General features: G+C 50.7%; 1 protein-coding gene across 1 annotated transcript in view; it reads left to right on the forward strand.

Moving 5' to 3' along the window:
• Positions 1–22052, forward strand: part of ZMAT4 (zinc finger matrin-type 4) — a 315873-nt gene that overhangs the window by 158785 nt on the left and 135036 nt on the right. The window contains exon 4 of the mRNA XM_075997234.1: positions 12794–12950. Coding sequence (XP_075853349.1) covers positions 12794–12950 — 157 coding nt within the window. The remainder of the gene's footprint in view (positions 1–12793; positions 12951–22052) is intronic.

Consider the following 22052-nt stretch of genomic DNA (forward strand, 5'->3'; position numbering starts at 1 on the left):
ATCTAGGGTTTTTTTTTTTTTTTCCCTTCAAGGAAAAATTTCTTCAAGAAGAAATTCAGAATTATTTGCCTCTAACCTCCAGTGATTAAACTTGCATCAAATTTGAAAATATAATTCGGAAGAAATTATTCCTCTTGGTGTTCAATTGGCTAATTCTCTAATCTCTTGCTTTCTCACAGCCAGTATTAGATGTGGCTCTGTGTGCACAGCTCTCGGGGCAGTCCCTGTTTCTGGAAGTTCTTCAGCTAGCAAAGCTCTGTTCCACTGGGGGGCATCTTTTCCCGCCCTTGCTACCCGGCTTGCCGACATTAGGAGGCAGTGCCTTGCATGAAAACAGTGGAAGCCACTGGAGCTTCCCACGTCTGCCCCTGTAGCCTGTCTTCTCCCTGGTGAGGAAGGAAGTCACTTCCACCAACATACCATATAGCAGGTGCCTCCCCTCCCTGACTGTCCCTGTGACTGGATGTCACAGAGTAGGTGTAGAAAGATGACATGCAGTGGATGCTTCATCAGTTCACAGAGATGTGTGGTAAAGGGTAGCTGGTAGATGTGTTGGTTCAAATCTTGAGTCTGGGACAAGGACGTTGGAGATGTGCATGGTGCCTCAGCTTTGTTTCAGGGGCCTCTCTTTTGTGGGACACAACCCTGGGCAGGTTTATAATGAAAACAATAACTTAATCTTAAATATATATCTTGCTCTAGGTTAGGCTACATTCTAGGGCTCTCCATACACAAACCCGTTTAATTCTCACTGCTGCCTTATGAGGGAAACCCTATTAGGATTCTAGTTTTCATCTTATCTCCACTGAACTCCTTATGCCTTACAGCAGGTCAGAATTCTCTTTAAATTGCAACATCAGGTGGTCTATCAAATTAATTCTCAGTATATGAGTTTCGGCCCTGTCTTCATTAATATTGAAGAGTTAGAGACACTTAGGGCTGCTAAACACCAAGTGTATTCTAAACTGGAATTCGTCTTTTCAAAAACCTTTTGTTAGAAAATAAAACACACATACAGAATTCAAAACCAGACCTGTCCCTTCCTGAGTTCTGCAGGAGTCACTTGGGTCACCACGCCCCACGCGGAGAAGCAGGTCCTGACCCGCGTGGACAAGCGGGTCCTGGCCGGCCGCCCCAGGGCTCCTCCCTTCGCCTGGCCCAGGCTGGACTGTCTCTGTCCCACTGGAAGCAGCCACTCTCCTGACCTTTCTAGACTCACTTTCTTGAGTCCCAGTGGAGTTTTTTTATCACGCACATATCCCTCAGTGACCAGTTTACTCCTGCCCAATTTTTAAAACGTTGGACGTTTTTGTTTTTAGCATCTATTTTAGTGCACAGGTTCCTTCTCCATTCCCTTCTTTTCCCTACAACTTACCTGTGAGAGAACCCGGGGGCATGAGGCCCACAGAGTTCTCTAAAGCACGGGCTTTGAGCCTCGCATCAGGAGGAGCGTGACGTGACGTGGCCTGACGTGACATGACGTGACGTCTGGTGGTCTCCGTGCTGTTGGCAGCCGGGATGCCCGATGCCTAGATACATTAATTTACCTGGTGTTGCAAAATGAACGGTTTTATCTGATCGTTTCTTTTTTTCATTGGTTAATTGGAATAATTTCCAAACAAGCAGTTTTCCTCCTGTTTGGTGTGCTCTTTTCAGAAAGGCAGAAGAATGGCCTCATTCTTTCCCTTTATTTGTCAGTTTTCCAACGAAGGAATCGGTTCCCTGTCATTCTGCAGAGGCGACCAAATAGGTTTTAGTGAGTGTTATTAAGAATTTATGGATTTAAGCATAATTGATGAGTCTTGACCAATTGCCAGTACTATCGTTTCGAGATAAAATTGTCTGGTTTTTGCCCTTGGGAGCTCCTTCGAGGTTGCCCTTGACTCCTCATATCTTGGCTGCAGTATGTCATCCGTGGCTTTCTTGTCCTCCAGTTTGGCAAGATATTCCAGGACCATGTTGTATACCTCTCAGAATAGCCATTATTTCCCCCAAAGACTGCATTTTCCCCCCATGGGGATGGTATTTCAAGAGTACTAGGGTTTCTGAATGCCATAGGTGTGGTGTCGAGTTTGCCATTATTTTTAGACCTCTTTAGTGGCTAGAACTAAGAAAAATATGCTTTTATGTGATACCTCGTGAGTTCTTGCTGATATTTCCAATGCAAATTACAATTACAGGGTTTCACATGTATTGACTTATATTCCATCTGTTCACTTTTCCACATCGAGTTATCTTGGTTCACAAAGACACAGGGAATGACAGAATTATTAATAGACTATCCCATAATTACTGATTTATTGTATCCAATATTATACACATTTCCTGTGAATAACAATATTAATACTACCCCACTAATATAAATAACGGATAAAGTAAATCTCTTTTGCAGCACATTTTCTCATCACTGTCTTCCCATTTTTGGTTATACTACATGCACATTATCTGAGACTGTAGCAATTACATACTATACTTTTTACCTGTTAATTCCTATTTATCTGAATTAAATACCATGCAACCACTAGTTCTTATTCTCTCTAGTTATTTTGGTTATTTGAATCAATCTTATATTCTAGTAGAAACACCAGGGGAAGCTCATGAGAACAAGGTTCCCTTAGTTCTTGTCTGTTATCCCTTTGGGCCCATTATACTTACATGTCAGTTTTGCTGGATATAAAAATTATCCACACATTTTTTTTTTTTAAGAATCTAAACTGTTTATTTTGTTTTTGGAATAAAACATTGCCGTTGAGAAATATGATTACAACCTAATTTTGTTTTCCTTATAGATGTTGGTTTCTTAGAGGTTCAGGTAATTTTTTAAAAAATTTTTCTATAAAGTTAAATAGTCTTACTAGAATATTTTTAACATCAGTTGTTCTGGATTGACATTTAGAGGTATGCAGTAGGCTCTTTTAATACAGTTTGCAGGATCAGCATCTATGGATTCAACCAACCAAAGATCAAAACTATTTGGAAAAAAACAATAACAATAAAAATAATATAACCATAAAAACACAAGTTAAAAAATACAGTATAACAGCTATTTACATAGCATTTGCATGTGTTAGGCATTATAAGTGATCTAGAGATGATTTACAATATATAGGAGGATGTGTGTGGGTTATAAAAAATACTACACCATTTTATATCGGAGACTTGAGCATTTGCAGATTTAGACATCTCCAGGGCCCTGGAGGCCATCTGCCACGGATATGGAGGGACAACTATATATATTATCTTTAATTTTAAAATTAGGAGTTTTCTCAATTCATAGTTTTTAGTATTTGCTTTGTTCCCTTGCTTTGGTTTTCTTCCTCAGGATCTCCTAATACTCATCATATACTGGATCGCCTTTGTCTTCAGTTTGTCACTTGCTATTGAATATCTTTGTATCTCTTTAGTTCTTTAATATTTTAGAATGGTTTTCTTAATTTTATCTATTTCTCTTAGAGAATTATTCATTGTGTATATTCATCTTCTGTTTCTTCTAGTTTAGTTTTCATTTCCGCAGTGAATTATTCTTTTAATTTTAGTTCTTGTTGTAATTCTCCCACCTAATTTGTGAATTTTCAAGTATTTCACTATGTTCTTTCATGTCTTGTATCATGTTTTTTAAAGTTCTTTATGTTGAAATAGAAAGTTATTGCTTTGATCTTTTTCGTAAGCATGTGTCTCTGGCACATTTTTGTGGTCTTATAAAGCATGCTTTTTTTGTTGTTCCTTTTATAAAATAATGACTTTCTATCAGATTTAATTTTGCCATTTTTCTCTTTCTCATTATCATATTATATTTCTTGAACTTTTAGAAGGAGATATGGTTCAAGATTGTTTTTCTAGCTTAATAGAGCTTCTTTTTTTTTTTTTAAAGTTTTAGGGGGACAGTGTATGTCTACGTGTGCGTAGTGTTTAGAATGAAAATGTAATGGTTTGTTTGCTGAGGTTTATCAGCTATTTCTCCCTCCCCTACGTTTATCTGAACCTTCTCTTTGGGGACAAGACTGGAAAAAGTATGTTGAGAGTTAGATGTTAGCAGACTTTAAGTGTCATGGTAGGAATTATATTTGGGGCAGTAAAGAGTTACGGATGAGGAGACTGACCTAGGATTGCAGCCCAAGTGCAATGAAAATAGCATTGCCTTGAATTCAACCAAAGATTCAAAACTCAGTTCCACCACTTTCCAAAAGGATGGCCCAATGAAGAATTTATCTTCATTTATCTGATCAGTAAAAAATGGGAATTTATTCACTGACTCATTCATTTGTTCCCTCATTTTTAAGTTCAACTGACATTTACTAATTGCTCACGATGTTCTAGAGAGACACCGTTCAGTGCAGTAGCCACTGCCCACATGGAGCCGTCGGATGCTTGAAATGCAGGTAGTCGGAACTGAGATGAGCTGTAGGTGTAAAACAGACACCCGATTTGGAAGTCTTAGCATGGCAAAGAGGATATAACATACCTCATTAATAATTTCTTGTGTTGAACACATGCTGGAAGCAAAGGAGGAATAAGTTTAAGAGATCTGTTGTACAGCATGGTGTCTGCAGCTAATGGCGATGTATTGTGTTCTTGAAAAATGCCCGGAGAGTGGATGTGCAAGAGCTCTCACCACAAAAATGATAACCCTGTAGGCAATGCATACGTTAATGAGCTAGATTTAACCATTCCACAATGTGTATATATACTTCAGAACATCATGTTGTGCACGATACATTCATATAATTTTTATCTGTGAATTAAAAAATAATAAGTTTGAAACGTTTTTTTAAATTAATTTTACAGTCTCCTTTTTTAATTAAACATATGGCTGTTAGAAAATAGGAATGTGGCCTCAACTGCGGCTTGCAACATCTTTCTCTAGGAGAGAGCTCTTCTGGTTACTGGACATACAGTATTGACCATTTTGGTGGTAGGAGACAGATAACACGTAAAATGCAAATGTCTAATCCGTATAAGTTTAGAATACGGGACGAGTGCCGTGCTCTTCCCGCCTGCCTCCTGGGACGCGAGCAGCGCCCGGGCGGGTCTCTTCCCGTCGTGCTTTCCCAGGAGCCGCTCCTGGTTGGCGCGCTCATCGGCCTTGCGTGTTTGTCTCCCCTCGGGAGCTCAGGCCAATTTCTCCCTTTTGGGGGTCTTATAACTACTTGTGACCTTCTGTTGCAATAGTGGGAATGAACAAACAAACTAAAGCCATCCCAATTTCAAAGGCACACAGAGAATTAATTCCACATCCCTCCAGAGGGAGGGAATCTTCATCCTCCCTCCCCTTTGTTGTCACAAGGTTGTGTCCAAGGATTCTGCATCCCAGAGCAGAATGTCAGAGTGGCAAGCTCACACCAACGCGAGCAGCAGGTGGAGGTCTGTGTGAGCCGGCTCGAGCTAGGGCCCAGGTCCCGGAGCACCTGCTCGGTGGTCTCGTGAGACAAGGACCCTCGGCAAGGTTTCAGCACAGGTCTTGTACTTTTAGTTGTTGCGCAGCTCAGGTGACCGGTTATAAGTGGTATCCGGAGCCCACCCGGCACCCACACGTGCCACCCAAGCTGTCCGCGCGCTGATCGTGCTGGCCGCGTGTTGGTTTATTGATTGGTTGGCCAGGTCCCAGGGACTTTGTACTACGTCATCAGGTGGAGCCTTACCGGTTTCTTCCCTGGGGCCTTGTTTGTTCTCTCTCTCTCTCTCTTTTCTTTTACTTTGTAGAAGCCTGGCATGGCTTCAGTCAGGCTAAGTGGCAAGCGAGCGAGCGAATTACAAAAGCTAAGGCACAGAAAAGCCAAGGCAGCGGTCAGCCTGTATCCCACAGAAATGACCATCTTCCCTAGCACTATGGAAATCGAGTGTTCTCCTCCACCACGCGGCGGTCTCTGTCTGAGTGGCAGGCCATGCACGTGTCCCTCCAGCTAGCAGTGGACCCCAAGGCCTCGCGCCAGCTTCCGTGCGCGCTCTGCACACGTGGACGCCGCAGCTTGCCCGTGGGCGGTCCCAACACCAGCCACCGGGCGAGACTCGTCCTTTCTCGGGTGCGCGAGCGCTCGCGATGACACACCCTTCCTGCTCCGTCCGCTCCAGTGCAGTGCACGCTGGACCGGAGGCCTTTTCCTGAGACAGAGCAACCGTGCTGGCAAAAGAGCAGAGGAGAAGCTATTCTAGGTGGAAAAGACTGAAATGACCGAGTTGGAATCGGGTCGGAACGGGCCACGCCAAGCCATTCATCCAGCAGCTACCTGGCTCGTGTTTATTGTCTCGTACTGAATCCCCACGCCCGTGGCAGGCACTAGAGATGAGGGGGAGATAATTCCTGAGGTTCTTATACAATTGCTGCCTTCAAGATATTTTTAAAGCGACAACCCTTAAAAATAAAAAGCCAGTAAAGCAATTAAAGGACAAAAACCACTGACATTCGTGGCAAGGCTGCTAAGCGCTGGGAGAGGCCAGCAAGGGGCGTGTGGATGGGGTTCGCAGAGGTGGTGGAAGGACCCTGGGGTAAGGTGGACCTTGGTGTCCGGCTGTGATCTGAGCAGGCCAGGAGGAGAGGGGACAGCCTGACCCGGATGGATCGGACCAGGCTGCAGGAGCGAGGACCGTTGGGGCAAGACGGTGCAGGACATCCTGTCAGTCGGGAAGCCCGATTCCCGGGCCTTTTGGTTCTAGTAAAGTGGGAGAAGAGAAGAGACATTCTCTCCCCGAAGTTAATTGCCAGACCGTAAGCACCGACACGCATAATGCTGTTCATATAAATAGTCGCGTTCGTCTTGCTCCCCGGCGGGTGCTGGGAGGGGACGGTTATTCTGCCTCTAGCAGGTGTCAGGTGGCTGTTGCCTTCAGGGGCAGCCGCTGCCAACAGAGGTCCGGTGTAGCCACAGCATGTGGTTTGCCAAAATGAACACCAGTGAGAAGAATCCAAGAAAATCTAGCCTGTGCTCAGAGAAACCCCATGTACTACAAGGGAGCCCACGTGAACAAAATAATTTTTGTGAATGTGTTTGGCGTCCAAGCAGAAGGTGCCTAGAAAAGAAAACATATGCTTCAAATTTCAGTATTTTTTTGGGGGGGATGTGTGGGGGGCTTTCTAAGTCACTTAAATTAATCTTTTGGGCCCTTTTTTCTGTAACACATTTATTGAGATAGAATTCATATGTCATATAATTCACCTGTTTAGAGTATACAATTCAAGGGTTTTAAGTATATTCGCAAAGCTGCATGACCGCCAGATCCATGACAAACTTTAGAAACCCCATGCCCACTAACAGTCACCCCTCATTTCCCCTCACTTCTCCTCCCCACCCCCCACCCCGTTCCCAGCTCCTAGAGAGTCTCTAGGTCACTCTCTGCCTTTTATAGATTTTCCTGTTCTAGAAATTTCATATAAATGGAGCCATACAATATGTGGCCTTTTGTGATTGGCTGCTTTCGTTTAGTGTAATGTTTTCAAGATTCATCCATGTCATAGCCTGTATCCGTGCTTTATTCTTTTCATTGCTAGCTAATAATATTCCACTGGACGGACATACCACGCTTACGCATTCTATAGTCGATGAACATGTGGGTTGTTTGCACTTTGGGGCTATTATGAATTATGTTGCTGTGAAAATTCATGTATAAGTTTTTATGTGGACATATATTTTTATTTCTCTTGAATGAAATATACCCTCACTTCTCATTTTCCACAGTAGGTATGTTCTGTAAAGTCACCGCCAACTCTAAATTAGCAAACCCTGAGCCACTGCTCGTAGGTAAAATAAGGTTATGCAGAGGGAGAGGCTCTGTCACAACATTTTCATCAGCCCCTCCATATATAACCTTGTTTTATGTGTGTTTCTGTTGAAAGACACTTTATTCCATATGTATATTTCTTACAAATAATTGATTATATGCAGTATTTCTTTATAATAAACCACTAGCTGAGACCCTGAGTAACACAATTGTAAATTTTTTTTTTTTTTGGTTTTTAGCCTCATAATGATGCTGTCCAATATGTTTTTTTATGAGTTGGCAACCCAGGAATTCACCAATTTAGACACTTTTCCATCCTTTGCATAGCTGCATTATGCACGATCCCTGTTTCTTTAGCATTTTCTGGAGTGGTCTCACGTGCGGACCAGTGAATTTCCTCTGTCTAACCCTGGATGTGCAGGACTATTGATTGATTAACACTGAACTCAAGGCCAACAGCCCTGTCACTCATGCCCGAGCAAAGCCTGTCTAACTCCTGCATTTTCTCCATGAAGAGAGCCGCAGAGCTCCTCACCGTGCCACTGTGGAAGCATCTCTCTCTTAGGTGTTCAAATTTACCTAAAGGGAAAGAAAATGAAGACAATCATCTGAATTTAACTTAAAAAAAAAAAAAAAGAAAAGATCCATAAGAGTCAGCAGGGTTTTCCACCTTGATTGAACTCTTCTAAAGACTTCTAAACTTTGCAAAATGCTTTGACCACACACATAGCCTTAGGATACTCCGTACACATTTTTCTTTCTTTCAGCTGTGTTGGACATTGTATTTAAAAAAAATATGACTGAATTTTTGCCTCCAGTTTGAAGCCCATATTTTAAGATATCTTAGTTTTCCCCTTCATTTACTTGATAACTTGGGGCAGCTCTCAGTTCTTTAATTTAGAAACTTTAGATGTATTCACTGAGGTCAGTTCATCAAACTTTATGGAGTTTTTACTTTGGGACATACGTCAGCCTTGCCCTGGCTGCAGTGGTATCAAAAAGAATGATGTCCTGTCTGCTTTGTGCTGCTATATAACACAGTACCACAGACCGAGTAGTTTATAGTGGATCAAAGTGTACTTGGCTCGCGGTTCTGGAGGCAGGGAAGTTCAAGATCAATGGGCTGCATCTGGGGAGAGGCTTGTTGCTGCATCACGGCATAGCGGAAAGGCATCCTGGGGAGAGAGACCGGAGAGGGCTGGACTTGCTTTTTATAGCAGACCCACTCTGTCGATCGCAGCACCAGCCCATAGGTCACAGAGGTGACCTGTGTCACCTCTTAAAGGTCCCACCTCTGTTGCATCAGAGATTGCTTCCAACACATGGACTCTGGGGGACACATTCGAACTGCAGCAGATGATATGATCCATAGTCGCAGGGAGCCGTTGATTTGGGATTCAGGTAGCTAAGAATGCACGGTGACATTTCTAGGTAGTTGTCTCCATCGTGGTCATCAGAGCAGTCAGAGTTGGTGGCATTTTCAGTTGCATCCTGTGAATTACATAGGTCCCTTCAGCAAGATACCCCATAACGTGTGCCTGCCTGGCCTGAAGGGCCACCTAACTTCACAGGGCATCACAGCCCCTCTGTTTTCGGGTGTCTAAACTTCCCTGGTTCTCCTACAGCTGTGACATAACCAGATCCTATGATACCTTAATTGATAATTAAGAAGATATAGGAGATATCTTCTAAGAGATCTTAGAATAAAGAAGCTATAGAAGATATCTTCTAAGAGATCTTAGAATTAAGAAGCTATAGAAGATATTTTCTAAGAGATCTTAGAATTAAGAAGCTATAGAAGATATCTTCTAAGAGATATTAGAATTAAGAAACTATAGAAGATATCTTCTAAGAGATCTTAGAATTAAGAAGCTACAGAAGATATCTTCTAAGAGATCTTAGAATTAAGAAGATACAGAAGATATCTTCTAAGAGATCTTAGAATTAAGAAGCCATAGAAGATAATGTAGAAGATAATCGATTCTTCCATGTGATAACGTGAATGAGATTGCCCAGGAGAGCAGCAATGTAGGAACAAGTATTACAACCGACCTTCACGACACTGACATCTCCCTATCTGAGCCCTCAAGTTGGCTTGTAAATTGATGACAGCCCTGGTTCTTTGCCTGACCATCTCCCTGCCATTGTGAAGAGTCGTGGCCTGGCCACGAGGCTTCCTGTTTCACCCGTCTGCTCCTCTGTTGGCTTCCACGTCACACGAGTCACCAGCTCCACGAGTGACCCCGTGCTCCGTCTCTTCTGTGCACTCTCGGGGGTCCTCCCCAGTGCCGTGGCAACGCTGGGGCCGTTGCCCTCGGCGACACAGTTTCCGGGACCCTGGAGGAGCTTTGCAGGCTCGTGACGGGGGACAGGCACGAAAACAGGCAAATGCAACACAGTTCGGGGTCCGGCTGAAAAAGGAGAACGCCCGCCCAGGGCGCAGACGGACCCGAGGCTGGTTCTCACGTCTGCGGGACAGCAGGACGGGTGGGAAGCTTCTCTCAGGCAGGCGGCGGTTACTGACCCTGGGGGAGACGGGAGGAAAGGAAGTGCGAGGACGGGCGTGCTGCACACACACGGGAGGCGCGGTTTGTGGAAACCTGCATGAACACGCCTGCTCTGAATGGCCTGTGCGCCGTAGAGTTTTTTTAGAGAGTGGGGCCCCTATGGGATCCTGTTCCCTCAATTCTGCCTCTTTCCCGTTTTCTGTCCGCTTCCCCAGCTCCCAGGGCGCCTGCCCCCTCGCCAACAGGGAGCGAAGCTGTGTGCGCCAAGAGAGGCCTCAGACACAGTTGGCAGGTCCTTAAAAACGTGTCGCATCAGCCGGTATTGTGAAGCCGTTGCTCACTATCCAGTGTAAGGGCAAGTTCTCTGCCCTGGAAGCTAGCTCTGGGTCACCTTGCGTGGAGATGCCGGCCCCTGTGCCTGGGTTCCAACCTTTTTAGAGAAATCCCTACTCCGCAGAGGGGGGAAAGGCCAGGCTTGGCTGGGGGCATTCTCTGGAAGGCGCGGAAAAGGCGCACGGGTTCTCTCGAGGTGCGGATTGAGGGCTGAACTCCGGCTTATGGACTTGCTCCTATTTTTTAGAAATGACATGCTTTGGCAACTATGTGATGCATAAGTAGGTAAAATAAAAAGGATAATTCAAACATCCACTTCCATCTAGACAGTCTTCCATTTTTTAAAAAAATAAATAAAAATAAAAAGGGAGACTGATAAATATTTCCTCCAATACTGGGGTCCCCAACCCCCGGGCCGTGGACTGGTGCTGGTCCGTGGCCTGTTAGGGACCAGGCTGCAGTGCTCGGCCACCCCCTTCCCCCCCACACCCCTTCTACCCCCGGGCTGTGGAAAAGCCGTCTTCCATGAAACCTGTCCCTGGTGCCATAAAGGTTGGGGGCTGCAGTTGGAACATACAGTGGGCAAGTGCCAGTTTTGGTGTTTCATTCCTCCTGCGCTATCCACTCCGCGTTTCATGGATGTGAACCCTTCCGGGCCTCCCCGATGTGCTCTTTCCAGGCATTCCTGGACCGTCCCGCTCCACGGGATCTGGACCCTGTGCCATCCCCTAGGCGTGGATGAAGAGGTGGGAGAGGGAAGCAGGGAAGCCAGTCCTGCCGTGGGACTCCACACAAAGGAGTAAAACTGTGCCTTTTCATTTCCGAGGGGAAAACTCAACGCACCGTGGCTTTAAGCCTCAGCAAGGTGGCTTATTCCCAGGGAGCACGGCCCCGGTGCCTGCCAGGCCCCTTACCAGGAGGGACCTTTTAGGGAAGACCCTTCTCTTTCCGTAGGATCCGTGTCCTCTCCCCGATCGTCCACCCCGCCCCTGATGTTTGAGATCCCCCTGTCCCATCACCCCTGGCCTACAGGCCAGCCTCCTGGCACACACACCCACACCCCTCCTTCCTAGGACGAAATGCTAGCTGTCAGTCAGTCCGCACTGCCTTTACAGACTAGAGCCTTCAGAGGAAAGGAGTTCTAACAACCACATAATTTGCAAGGCCACACTCTCACCAGCAGTCTGAACAACTCATTATTACACGGGGGGAAAAGAATATGTAATTCCCTTCCTCCATTCTGTCGTCACCCCCATCCACCACCACCACCCCGGCTCCCCCGTCCAATTTTAAATTGTACTCGCCGGGCCCCCTGGGAATGAGAGGCGGGCGACTGTGGGGCCCATACACCCATCCCGGTGGCTCTGGAGCAAAGAGAGGCTTCAGATCGCTGCCCCCACTGAGGAACAAGTGGCTCCTTATCTAAGAGTCTGCTGCACCCTCATCTCTGACTGAGCAGGAGGGAGGCCATGGGTTGATCTTCCCTTTGTGAGTACAGGTGACTGATGGCCGGTGTGCACAACAGCAGGGCACATGGTCTGACCAAGGGTTTATTTTTTTTCTGAATGGTGATTCATTCTCATTAAGTCTTATAAAGGAAAAAAAAAATGTGGATTTAAGCATTTTGTGCAGCATTTAATGAATCATCTCTCCTAAAGTAAAGGAAAATTTTCACAAAATCTCCCGGAAAATTCAGGCAGCGTGGTCATAATAGTTTTATGATATATATTCCAGTTAATTATGGAAAATGTTCCATTCCTTCAAGAAATCTTAAAGGAAAAAAAAAAAAAAATCTCGCACATCGCAGCCATGTATCCTGGTGAGGCTAAAATTGGTCAAAAGCAGACTGAATGCCAAATGACAATTTCTGCTAAATAATTCAGGCCCTCTGAACTCCTGATATTTTACTTACTTTAATGAGCATAATGGGTGCAATTAGACACTGCCTTTCCTCAAAGTGCCAGACACAGTGTGCTCTCGCCAAATTGGGGACCCGCTTTTCTTTTCCCATCTGCACATGTGTCCTGTATTCCCGGCAACTGGCGTTGGTCGCCACTAAATACACGTGCCTCCAGGTCAGTCACTTGAGTTAAGTTTCGGTGATGGTTATCCCGAAGAAAAATAGAGATTGTGGAACAAAGGCTAGATGCTTCAGTGGCTGGTTCGAATGGGAGGGGAGAAGGAAGCCTCGGGACTCGGTTCTCTCTCACACCGTCTTCTCCTCCCCCCCCCCCACCCAGGGCGGCGACGCGGACATGGTGGACAAGAACAAGTGCTGCACGCTCTGCAACATGTCATTCACCTCCGCGGTGGTGGCCGACTCACACTATCAAGGCAAAATCCACGCCAAAAGGTTAAAACTGCTGCTTGGAGAGAAGACCCCGTTAAAAACCACAGGTGCGTGTACGGACTGTGGTCTGGGGGGCGGGGCGCCCGAAAGCTAGAAGTGTGCCTGTCACGCGCACCGCGCTGTCTTTGGTGGCGGCGGCGGCTGCCGGGAACGGGGGTCTCGGAGAAGATGTCACTCAGAACCCAGAGGGACGGGCGGGTGCCCCCGGCAGAGCTTGCTGTCATTGGAGCATCGGACACCGTTTCAGGGGCTCATGCTGTAAGCCTGGTTCCTTCCGATTAGTGATTGGGCAGCTTATATCTGGCACTAGCTGCCGTTCACGTCCTGCAAGATGTTGTTGGACTTGTTGCTAATTTTTAAAAATTATGTGCTTTGCCCTACATCATGCATAAGCAGTTGAAAAACGTGATAATTCAAGCACCCGCCTTCACCTTCACAAAAAATGCAAGACTTAAAAAAAAATGCAAGACTGCATTACATCCTTCAAGATGTTGTCTACCGTGTCTGTTACATGTTCTGTGAGATGTTACGGCTCTCCTGTTCTCTGGAGCCAGTCAGTAATCAGTGTGGGTGATGGGCAGTGTCGTGGCTGACACAGAGATCCCTCCAATGTCTACAGAATGCACAGCGTCCCCCCATTCTTACCTGGGGGTGAGGGGGACAGAGAGGAAGACTGCAGCCTGGAAAAACCACGTTAGTGTGCAGATAACTGCATGTTTTCCCCCCGCCGAGGTGACATTCCTGTCACATCTGCAGGAATCCTGTGATTCAAACCCATTAATTTTCAGAAGTAAAAGCTTAAATATTGATAACAGATTATTTGACCTTCTAATTGCTCACCTAAAATATATTATTCAGAGGTCTAGCAAATCACGGAATTTAAAAAAAAAATACTGTTATAATTTAAACGAGATAGGCTATTTGGACAAGATTTATATTGTGGCGAAGACGTTAACCAGAAAGGTTACAAACCTGAGAAGCTGGGGGAATATTTCACGGTGCCTACTCATTTCACCCAATTAAAACTTAGCAGTGCGTTTTATCTTGCTGCCTAATGAATCATGCATAAATTGTGGGTGTAATTATTTTTTAAATGATATTTTGGAAACAGGAGAGAGTTTAAAACAATGCTTGACTTTTATCTTCACCGACATTTTTCTGACATTTTTCTTAGGAAGAACGCCTTCTGTTACCTAGACAATAGCACAGAATCTTTTCATTGTGTTTTTCTGCTTAGTTGAACTAAAGGACATTGTTTTCTCTAAAGACGGCTGTGACACTCGGGCCTAGGATGGGTCTGCACAGCCCGAGGAGTCTGGAGCGAGCTCAGCCTGTGCGGGGCACACTGTGTACCGGCGTTGGATGAGCAGTCAGCTGAAACTCCCGATTCTTGCCTCTGAAAGGTTGGGTATTCACCCCGTAACCTACTCCCCATCAAATCTCTTAAAATAGACACTTCAAAGAAACAGTCACTGGAAAATTTTTACCTGTTTTCCATGAATGAGTAACTAGCCCACTTGTTCTCTCTGCCTAAGTGGGATATTACCGCAAAATTAAATTTCGGAGGTAGTGAAGGAAGAAGAGAAGCTGCATCTTTGTTTACCATGTTGATTAGCAATTGGGAGAGTTATTGTTTCTGTAAACAGTTCACCGCGTGGCAAAAAATAGTTCTCTGGGAATTTAAATGCAGCCTCGAGTCCGCCAGGCCCTGGACTGGTTTTCTGCATTCAAGTACGCTCAGCCCGGACCTGGTCAACAGGACCCAGGGGTGGCTTGTTCGCTGTCGCCAGTGTATCCCACAGGAAAATCAGAAGTGGTCGGAAGTGCAGCCCTTACCTAGTGGCCCAGCCCTGGCCGTCCCTGGGGCTGGCCTGGCCCTCGGCGTTGAGGAAATCAGGTTGCTGCCTAGACAAGAAGGGGGCAGGGGGCGCGGTGGGGGTAAGGAGCAGAGGCAGCTGCAGCTTGGCTTGGGGTTGCCTTGCGCCAACACCCCCTTCTCACCCAGTGCACGCCCCCTTCTGCAGCTCGTGCTCCCATCCATTCCCCCTTGATGCTGCTTCGAGCAGGACGGCTCTTGGAAGGTGGTGACGCTGGACAGAATCACAAGGCCTGGGTGGCGTCTGCTGGCAGGGAGCAGAGAAAGCAAAGCACCTTGCTGGAGGGGCCAGTCGTCAGGTTCGAGTGTAACGGAGTCGGGCACTGGGAGGCGTGGCCCAGGTTACGGGTTTGAAGACCCGCAGGGAGGAAGGCACCAACAAGGGAGGGCGTGTGGCTCAGGGAACTCGCAGGTGATCCAGCAGGGCGCTGGCGTCAGGAAGCTCTGGCCGGTGGCAGCAGGGCCCTGCTGCAGCCCCGGGTTCCAGGGAAAGGAACGGCTGTGAGGAGCATGGCAGGGCACCACCATTTAAGACGAGGGCTCCAGGCTAGAACCCAATCGTAGAGAACGAATCAGGGGCCTGCGTTCTGGATGTAGGGTATTGGTTGGTGCCTGCTCTCAAGCATAAATTCAGTTACTGCAAGTATAGGGCAGCGACCGAGAGGCACCGGGAGAGGGGAGCCAAGCCATGGGCTGCCCGAGCTGGGACAGAGTCCGGATTCCCACCTCTCCCTGCTGCCCCGCAGCCAAGCCCAGGGCATTCCCCGCAGGACTGCACCGTCCACACCGCGGCCGCTCTGTGCGCGTCGGAGAACTGCTCTGCCTGATCAACCAGGCCGGCTTAAAATTACTTCTGTAACGAAAACTGGTTGGTTCTTCCCTGTTAGCGTGTCTCGGCAGCTCTGTTCCAGCTCTGGCTCTCCCAGACCCTGCGGTGGGGACGGGTGTGACGGGGCATTCTGGCCAGACCGCGGCGGAGCTTCCACCCTGTCGGGAGGCGAGATCGGGCCGTCGTCACGGCTGTTGCAGTAGGAGCCAGAGGAGCCCGTGGGAGGGATCCAGAGGGTGCTCCGAGGCCGGAGGCTGGAACAGTGAATGGCGTGAAGACCCCCGGTGGAAGGGGAGTGCAGGACGCGGGGTTGTTCAGGACCGAAAAGAAGTTACTCGGGGGCAAATCTTTGGAAGGGTTTCATGAGAAGAGGAGAGAATCCTGGTGTGTGTGTGTGTGTATGTGTGTGTTTGTGTTTGTATGTGTGTGCATGTGTGTGTGCTTGTGTGTGTGTTTGTATGTGTGTGTTTGTGTATGTGTGTGTGGTGTGTGTATGTGTGTGTATATATGTGTGTGTATGCGTGTGTTTGTGTCTGTATGTGTGTGTGTGGTGTGTGCATGTGTGTATGTGTGTGTATATATGTGTGTATATGTGTGTGTTTGTGTCCGTTTGTATGTGTGTGTATGTGCGCATATGTGTGAGTTTGTGTGTGTTTGTGTGTGCATGTGTTTTTTTTGTGTGTGGTTTGTATGCGCGCACATGCGTGCAGATGTGCGTACAGGTGCGTGGATACAACAGGTATAACCGATAATTGAGTAGAAAATTAGGGCGTCAGACCTGAGCTCCGGGTAGGGAAGAGTCCGTTAACGTTCAGGGACGGTTTGACAGTGGAGCGTGTCACTGTGCAGCCACCCGTGTGGAGCCCGGCGGACCCCGCAGAGGTGTTTCCAGGTGCAGGTGGGAACACCAGGTGTTTCCATGTGCGGCTCCAGCCTCAGGCCGGTGGCGAAGTCCCCCTGAGATTCTTGGCCAGACTTCATCTACAGCCTGGGGTCACCAACGTGGCAGCAAAGGACACTGGCCTGGGCGTGGGGGACTCAGCTGTGAGTTCCTAGCTGCTGTGCCCTCACCAGGTGCGTGACCGTCAGTAGGTTCATTGTGTTTCCCCACCTCCGTGTTCTCACCTGTCATTTCAAGCCTGGATGCATTTATCTTTCTGGCTTTACCTAGGGCAGATAACAGACTGAGGACAGGTGTGCTTTGACAGGTGTGTGTTGGGCATTCACAGGTGATCGTGTGGCCCATAGGTGGATGCTTCTGATTCCTTGCGTCCAGCAGAAACTCTGATACCCTGATTGACATGCGTGAGGTTGTTCAAGGGCCACCTGGGCTCTAACTCCAGGGGACACTGTGTTGTGTCTCTCAGAACTATTGTCCCCAATCCCCGGTCCATGGCCTGTCCAGAACCGGGCTGCACAGCAGGAGGTGAGCAGCAGGTGAGCCAGCGAAGCTTCATCTGCGTTTACAGCCGCTCCCCCGTCCCGCATCCCCGCCCCCAGCAGATCCGCAGCGGCCTTAGATTCTCACAGGAGCGAGGGCCACACTGTAACCTGCGCATGCCAGGGACCCCGGCCGTGCCTGCTGTGAGAACCTGATGTCCGATGATCTCAGGTGGGGCTGAGGCGGCGGTGCCAGCGCTGGGGAGCGGCTGCAAACACAGATTCTCGTTTCAGAGAGGTCTGACTGCACGATAAACGTGACGCGCTTGACCCATCCTGGAACCGTCCCCTACCCCAAGTCCATGGAAAATTGCCTTCCATGAAACCAGCCCCTGCTCCCAAAAAGGTCGGGGACAACTGTCTTAGGGGACAGGCCTTTCTGGGGGGAGTTCTGTGGCAGAGCCTGACACTGGGGCTGCCCTGGAGGGCTTCGGGACCGGGCGGTCAGTGAGCCCAGGGGGCAGACAGGCTGGAAGCCCCTCAGGGGGAGGAGACCCAGCCACCAAGCCGGGGGCGGGACCCCAAACTGGCAGGTAGAAGAAATGTGAAATAGAAAGTAGTTTTCAAGAAAGGAAGTCAAGGTAAAACAGGGAACCAGACACCAGGATAGGGGCCCAGAGGAGGGTCAGAGTCTCGGGAGCACGGAGGCAGCCCTGTCGTGGGGACAGAGACACGCAGTGATGAAAGGCCGGACTCCACCCCGGACCTCAGGCCAGGCTGGAGGACTCCGGTCCTGCCTGCTTAGGCCGAGGCGGGCCTCGGAGCTCTTCCCAGGGGGCTGAGTGTGGGGCGAAGGTGAGTGCTTCCAGCAGAAGGAAGGGGCACCAGACAGGCCTGCGAGGTGCGGGGCAGTGTGATGGCTTCACGCCGGGCTCCCGGGTGCTGGGGACTCCCGGGCACACCAAGAGGAGCCATGCGTGCACCCCCGTCTTCCAAGCCGCTCCTTCGGCGAGGGCAGCGGTCCTGCCATGGCTGAGCCCAAGGCCAAGGTCACAGCCCGCAGGGGCCAGATGGCACCGCCGAGCACCTGGGAAGACGGGTTACCTGGGAAGGGCGGTCAAGGTTGCAGACTGCAGTAAGATTGCTAACCCGCCAGCCTGGAACTGTGGGGTGGGGCGATCCCGGCTTATCCACGTGGGACCCCCACCCCGAGTCTTTAGATGTGAAAGAGGGAGACGGGGGGATGGGCTCGGAGGGCGCATGTGGGCGGTGTCTGGCTGCTGGGAAAGGAAGGACGGTCCCTTGGAGCCCCCAAAGGGACCCAGCCCTGCCGGCACGTCAATTTCAGCCACGGAGGCCCAGTTCACATTTCCGACCTCCAGAATGCTAGGACCATAAATTGCGTTGTTTGGAGCCGCTAAACGCGCGGTAGTTTGCCGCAGGGGATGGACGCGCAGGCCTGAGTAGGTGCGCGGCTGAGCGGCGCTCCCTCTCCGTGCATGCCGCACGCTTCTCCTCGGGGAGCTCACGGGCAGCGCAGGGCTCCCGGCCACCACGGCCATCTGGAGCTCGCCCGAGGGGCGGGAGGTGTGTCTTCGCACCAGGGTCTCCTCCCCAAGTTGACCTGTTAGCTCTCTGCGCAAAACCTCCCAGAGCGGCTGGCTTGCGGGAGCGCGCACGTCGCGCGCACGGCCCAGCCTCCGCCCCCGCGTCTTCTCGGCACGCGCTCTCCGCGCTCCGGCCAGGCGCGCGCCCCGAGCTCCAGCCTCTGCGCCCTCCGGGAGGCTGCCTTCCCTCTTCCCACCGTGCCTGCGGACAACCCCTCCTCCACCGGGCAGCGCGGGGCTCTCGGGGCCGCTGGAAATCGCAGTGGGTGTAGTAGCGCGGGCTTTCCCGCCAGACGCGTCTATGGGCCCACGTGAGGACGTGACTTTCTCCTTTTCCTAATCTCTACCGTGAGTGCAGTGTAGTTTCCACGACCGGCGTCGCCACGACGCTTGCGTGAGCCGACGGGCGTGCAGGGCCGGGCGCGGCGTGTGCCGCACACGCGTGCGGGGCTCAGTGCGCGTCAGCGCGTCCACTCGGGAAACGTTGGCCCCGAGCCTGCGCCCATCTCTGCGCCACGTCGCTTTGCGCTTGAGCCATTTTGCTGCCCATTGTCCAAGGCTCCCGCCATCGGGATGGTCTCCTGACGGGCCTGGGCACCCTCCTGGGATGGGAACCCATCCCGTGTTGTGCCACGCTCCCGGGCACACGCTTGACTGCCGCGTTCTCCCGCGTCACGGGGAGAGGGTGGTGGGAAACACAAGCCGGTGCTCAGCCCCCGCGTGGCGACAAGCGTGCGCAGGGTGCGGGGCCGGGATGCGGGAGCACGGGACCCTCCGGAGAGGAGGGATGGAAGCCCCCAGAGGAGGCTTCACAGCAGGCAGGCGGGCGGTGAGCTGGCGGGCGTGGGCGGGAGAGCAGGCCTGAGCAGAGGTCAGGCTGGGGTGGGAGGACCAGCCCGGGCCCCCGAGGGGCTGGCCACTAACATTTTGCACTGTGCTCCAGGGCCTTTGAGCAGGTGCTGGGGGAGCCATCGAAGGTGCTGGCCTGGCCGCGAGGGTCAGGGCGTGGACCAGCAGAGGCCGGCACTCGGAGCTGAGAAACGTGGCCAGCCAGGGCCGAGGCTGCGGGGTGGGGGTGGGGGCCAGAGATGAGCCCTTACGTCGGAAGAGCCACGTGCTGGGAATCCAGGGGGCTCCCGGCGTGGCAGACGGGACAGGAGGGCACGCTGGGGGGGGGGAGGGGCGACCTGCCCAACCCATCCCGTCTCCCTGACCTCCACCGCCCCAGCCCGTGCCCTGTCGGCAGCTGCCACCCCAGCCCGGCAGAGCGCGCGGATCCATGACCGTGGGCTCTAGGAATGCAGCCGCAGGAAGCAGCTCTGTCCGGCTCTGCACGGAACTCCTCCTGAGTGGAGCCGGGTCACTTGCAGTCCTGCCAGGCTTTCCAGCCAAAGGTGGCAGGTGCTGCACGGGGGGACCTGGGCCTTCTGTCTCGACTGGCGCGCCCAGCAGAGCGGCGTGCTCTCAGACCAGTGCTCGCCCGAGGATGGAAGGAGCCGCCGTGTATGAGAGTTGAAATTTCCTCATCTAGTACCACCTGCCCGAAGAGAATTTGTTAACTTTGGAAATTGATTTCGTTGCTATTTTTTAGTTGGGTCCCTCTCAACAAGCATCCTGTGTCCTGGGGCTGGCGAGGTGGATAAGAGGCCCCTCGCCCTTCTGGGGTCCCCCACCGAGCAGGAGGGGACAGATGCTTCCGGCTTCAAAATCCACACCCGCAGATGCAACGCGGGGGTGGGGTGAGGGGTGGGGGATGGGCTGGGGGGGTGCCGAGGAAGGGCAAAGTGGTCGCAGTCGGAGTTCTAGGTGGGAATGGATGGGGGCGATTTAAGTAAGGCCCTAATAACCGCGTGGCCTGGATCGATCTGTCGGGCAGGTTCTCAGTTTTTCGCAGGACCCCTTTATCCAGGCCAGGGTTCCCACCCTCAGCAGGGCTGGTGTTTCTGACCGGAAACTTCTTGGGGGGGGGCAGGAGGCAGCCTGGCCTCCCCCCCCCCCCCCCCCCCCCCCCCGCACGCTAGTGGCAGCACCCCCTGCCGTTTCCCCCCCCACCTTACCAAAACATCAAGCATGTCCTACCCCCAGGTGGTGCGCATGGCACCTATTTTGTAAGTGTAAATTCTTCCCCTCCTCCCCCCTCCCATTTGCCCACCACCCGATAAAAGTTTGTTTGTTCGTTTGCTTTTTCCCTTTTTTTTTTGACCTTTGGGTTACATTGTATATCTTAGCCCTAGTGAAGTTTAATTGAGACGCTGCCGTGCTCGCTCCTGCCTTTGTGCAGAGCCGAGTGATAGTAGCGGGGCGGGCGCGGTCACAGAGCCCGGAACACTTGCAGGTGCTCCTGTAATAGCTGGCCTGCCGCCCCGGTCTGTGATGAGTGAAGCAGCAAGGAGGCCTGGTGGGGGGCGAGGTGCCCAGGAGGGGAGGGGAGAGGAGGGGAGGGGAGGGGAGGGCATGCGGGCTCCCCGGCCACTCCCCACGGGGTGGCTGCGCAGGGACCGACAACCAGCATGTGCTGGGAGCAAAGGGAAGTGTGATATCCTCGCCCTGCAGCTGTTCCCCGGGGGTGGGGGGGTGGGGGGGGTGGGGGTGGGGAAAGAATGAGGGGTCCCAGCCAGGAGAGTCCCCCAGAGAAGCCGTGAGACCCGAGTGACGGTGAACGTCTCCTCTAGGTCTAAGATGTCAGAGACAGCTATGAAAGCTAAAGAGATGAAACCATAAACAGGTTTTTTTCCAGAACCTTAATATGCTCACACCTCCTGATTTTTAATTCTTATTTGAAATCTGAGATCCAAATCTGTATAGTTTCCTAGGGCCATGACAACAGATTCTAGTTAATTACCCGGAGACCGATAAACTGGGTGCTTAAAACAACGGGAATGTAAGCTCTCACAGGTGTCACAGGCGGGGAGCAGAAGTCAAGGTGTGGGCAGGGCTGAGGCTGCAGGGAGGACTCCCTCCTTGGTGCTCCCTGGCCTCTGGCCTGGTTCTCCCCGGCTTCTCCCTGGTTCCGGCATTCCCGGTGTCCCCCTGTGCCACTCCAGTCCCTGTTTCTGTGTCACCTGGCCCGTCTGCCCCGTGCTGTGTGGTCTCTCTCATAAAGACACTGGGCGTTCATTAGATGGTAGGGCCCACTGTAATCCATTGTGACCTCATTTTAGCTTAACTAATTAGTGACGCATCTATCTGCGAAGGCCCTGTTTCCAAATAGCTTCACATTCTGAAATTCTGGAAAGACAGGAACTTGTCGGGGGTTGGGCGGGAGGTGACACTGTTGAACCCGGAGTCCAAGCCAAGGGCACTTAACGCTCGGTGACTGGCAAAGGTCACAGGCCCTGACGCTGTGCTTGCTGGCTTGCTTGCCGGCCACCCCACCCCTTCTTCACGACCAACCTGTATGAGCGAGGCGACTGGAATAAGAGCAAAACTGAATTCTCCCAAATCCTGAAGAAAACGG

This window comes from Microcebus murinus, chromosome 24 (assembly GCF_040939455.1).
Source record: "Microcebus murinus isolate Inina chromosome 24, M.murinus_Inina_mat1.0, whole genome shotgun sequence".
NCBI classification, from domain to species: Eukaryota; Metazoa; Chordata; class Mammalia; order Primates; family Cheirogaleidae; genus Microcebus; species Microcebus murinus.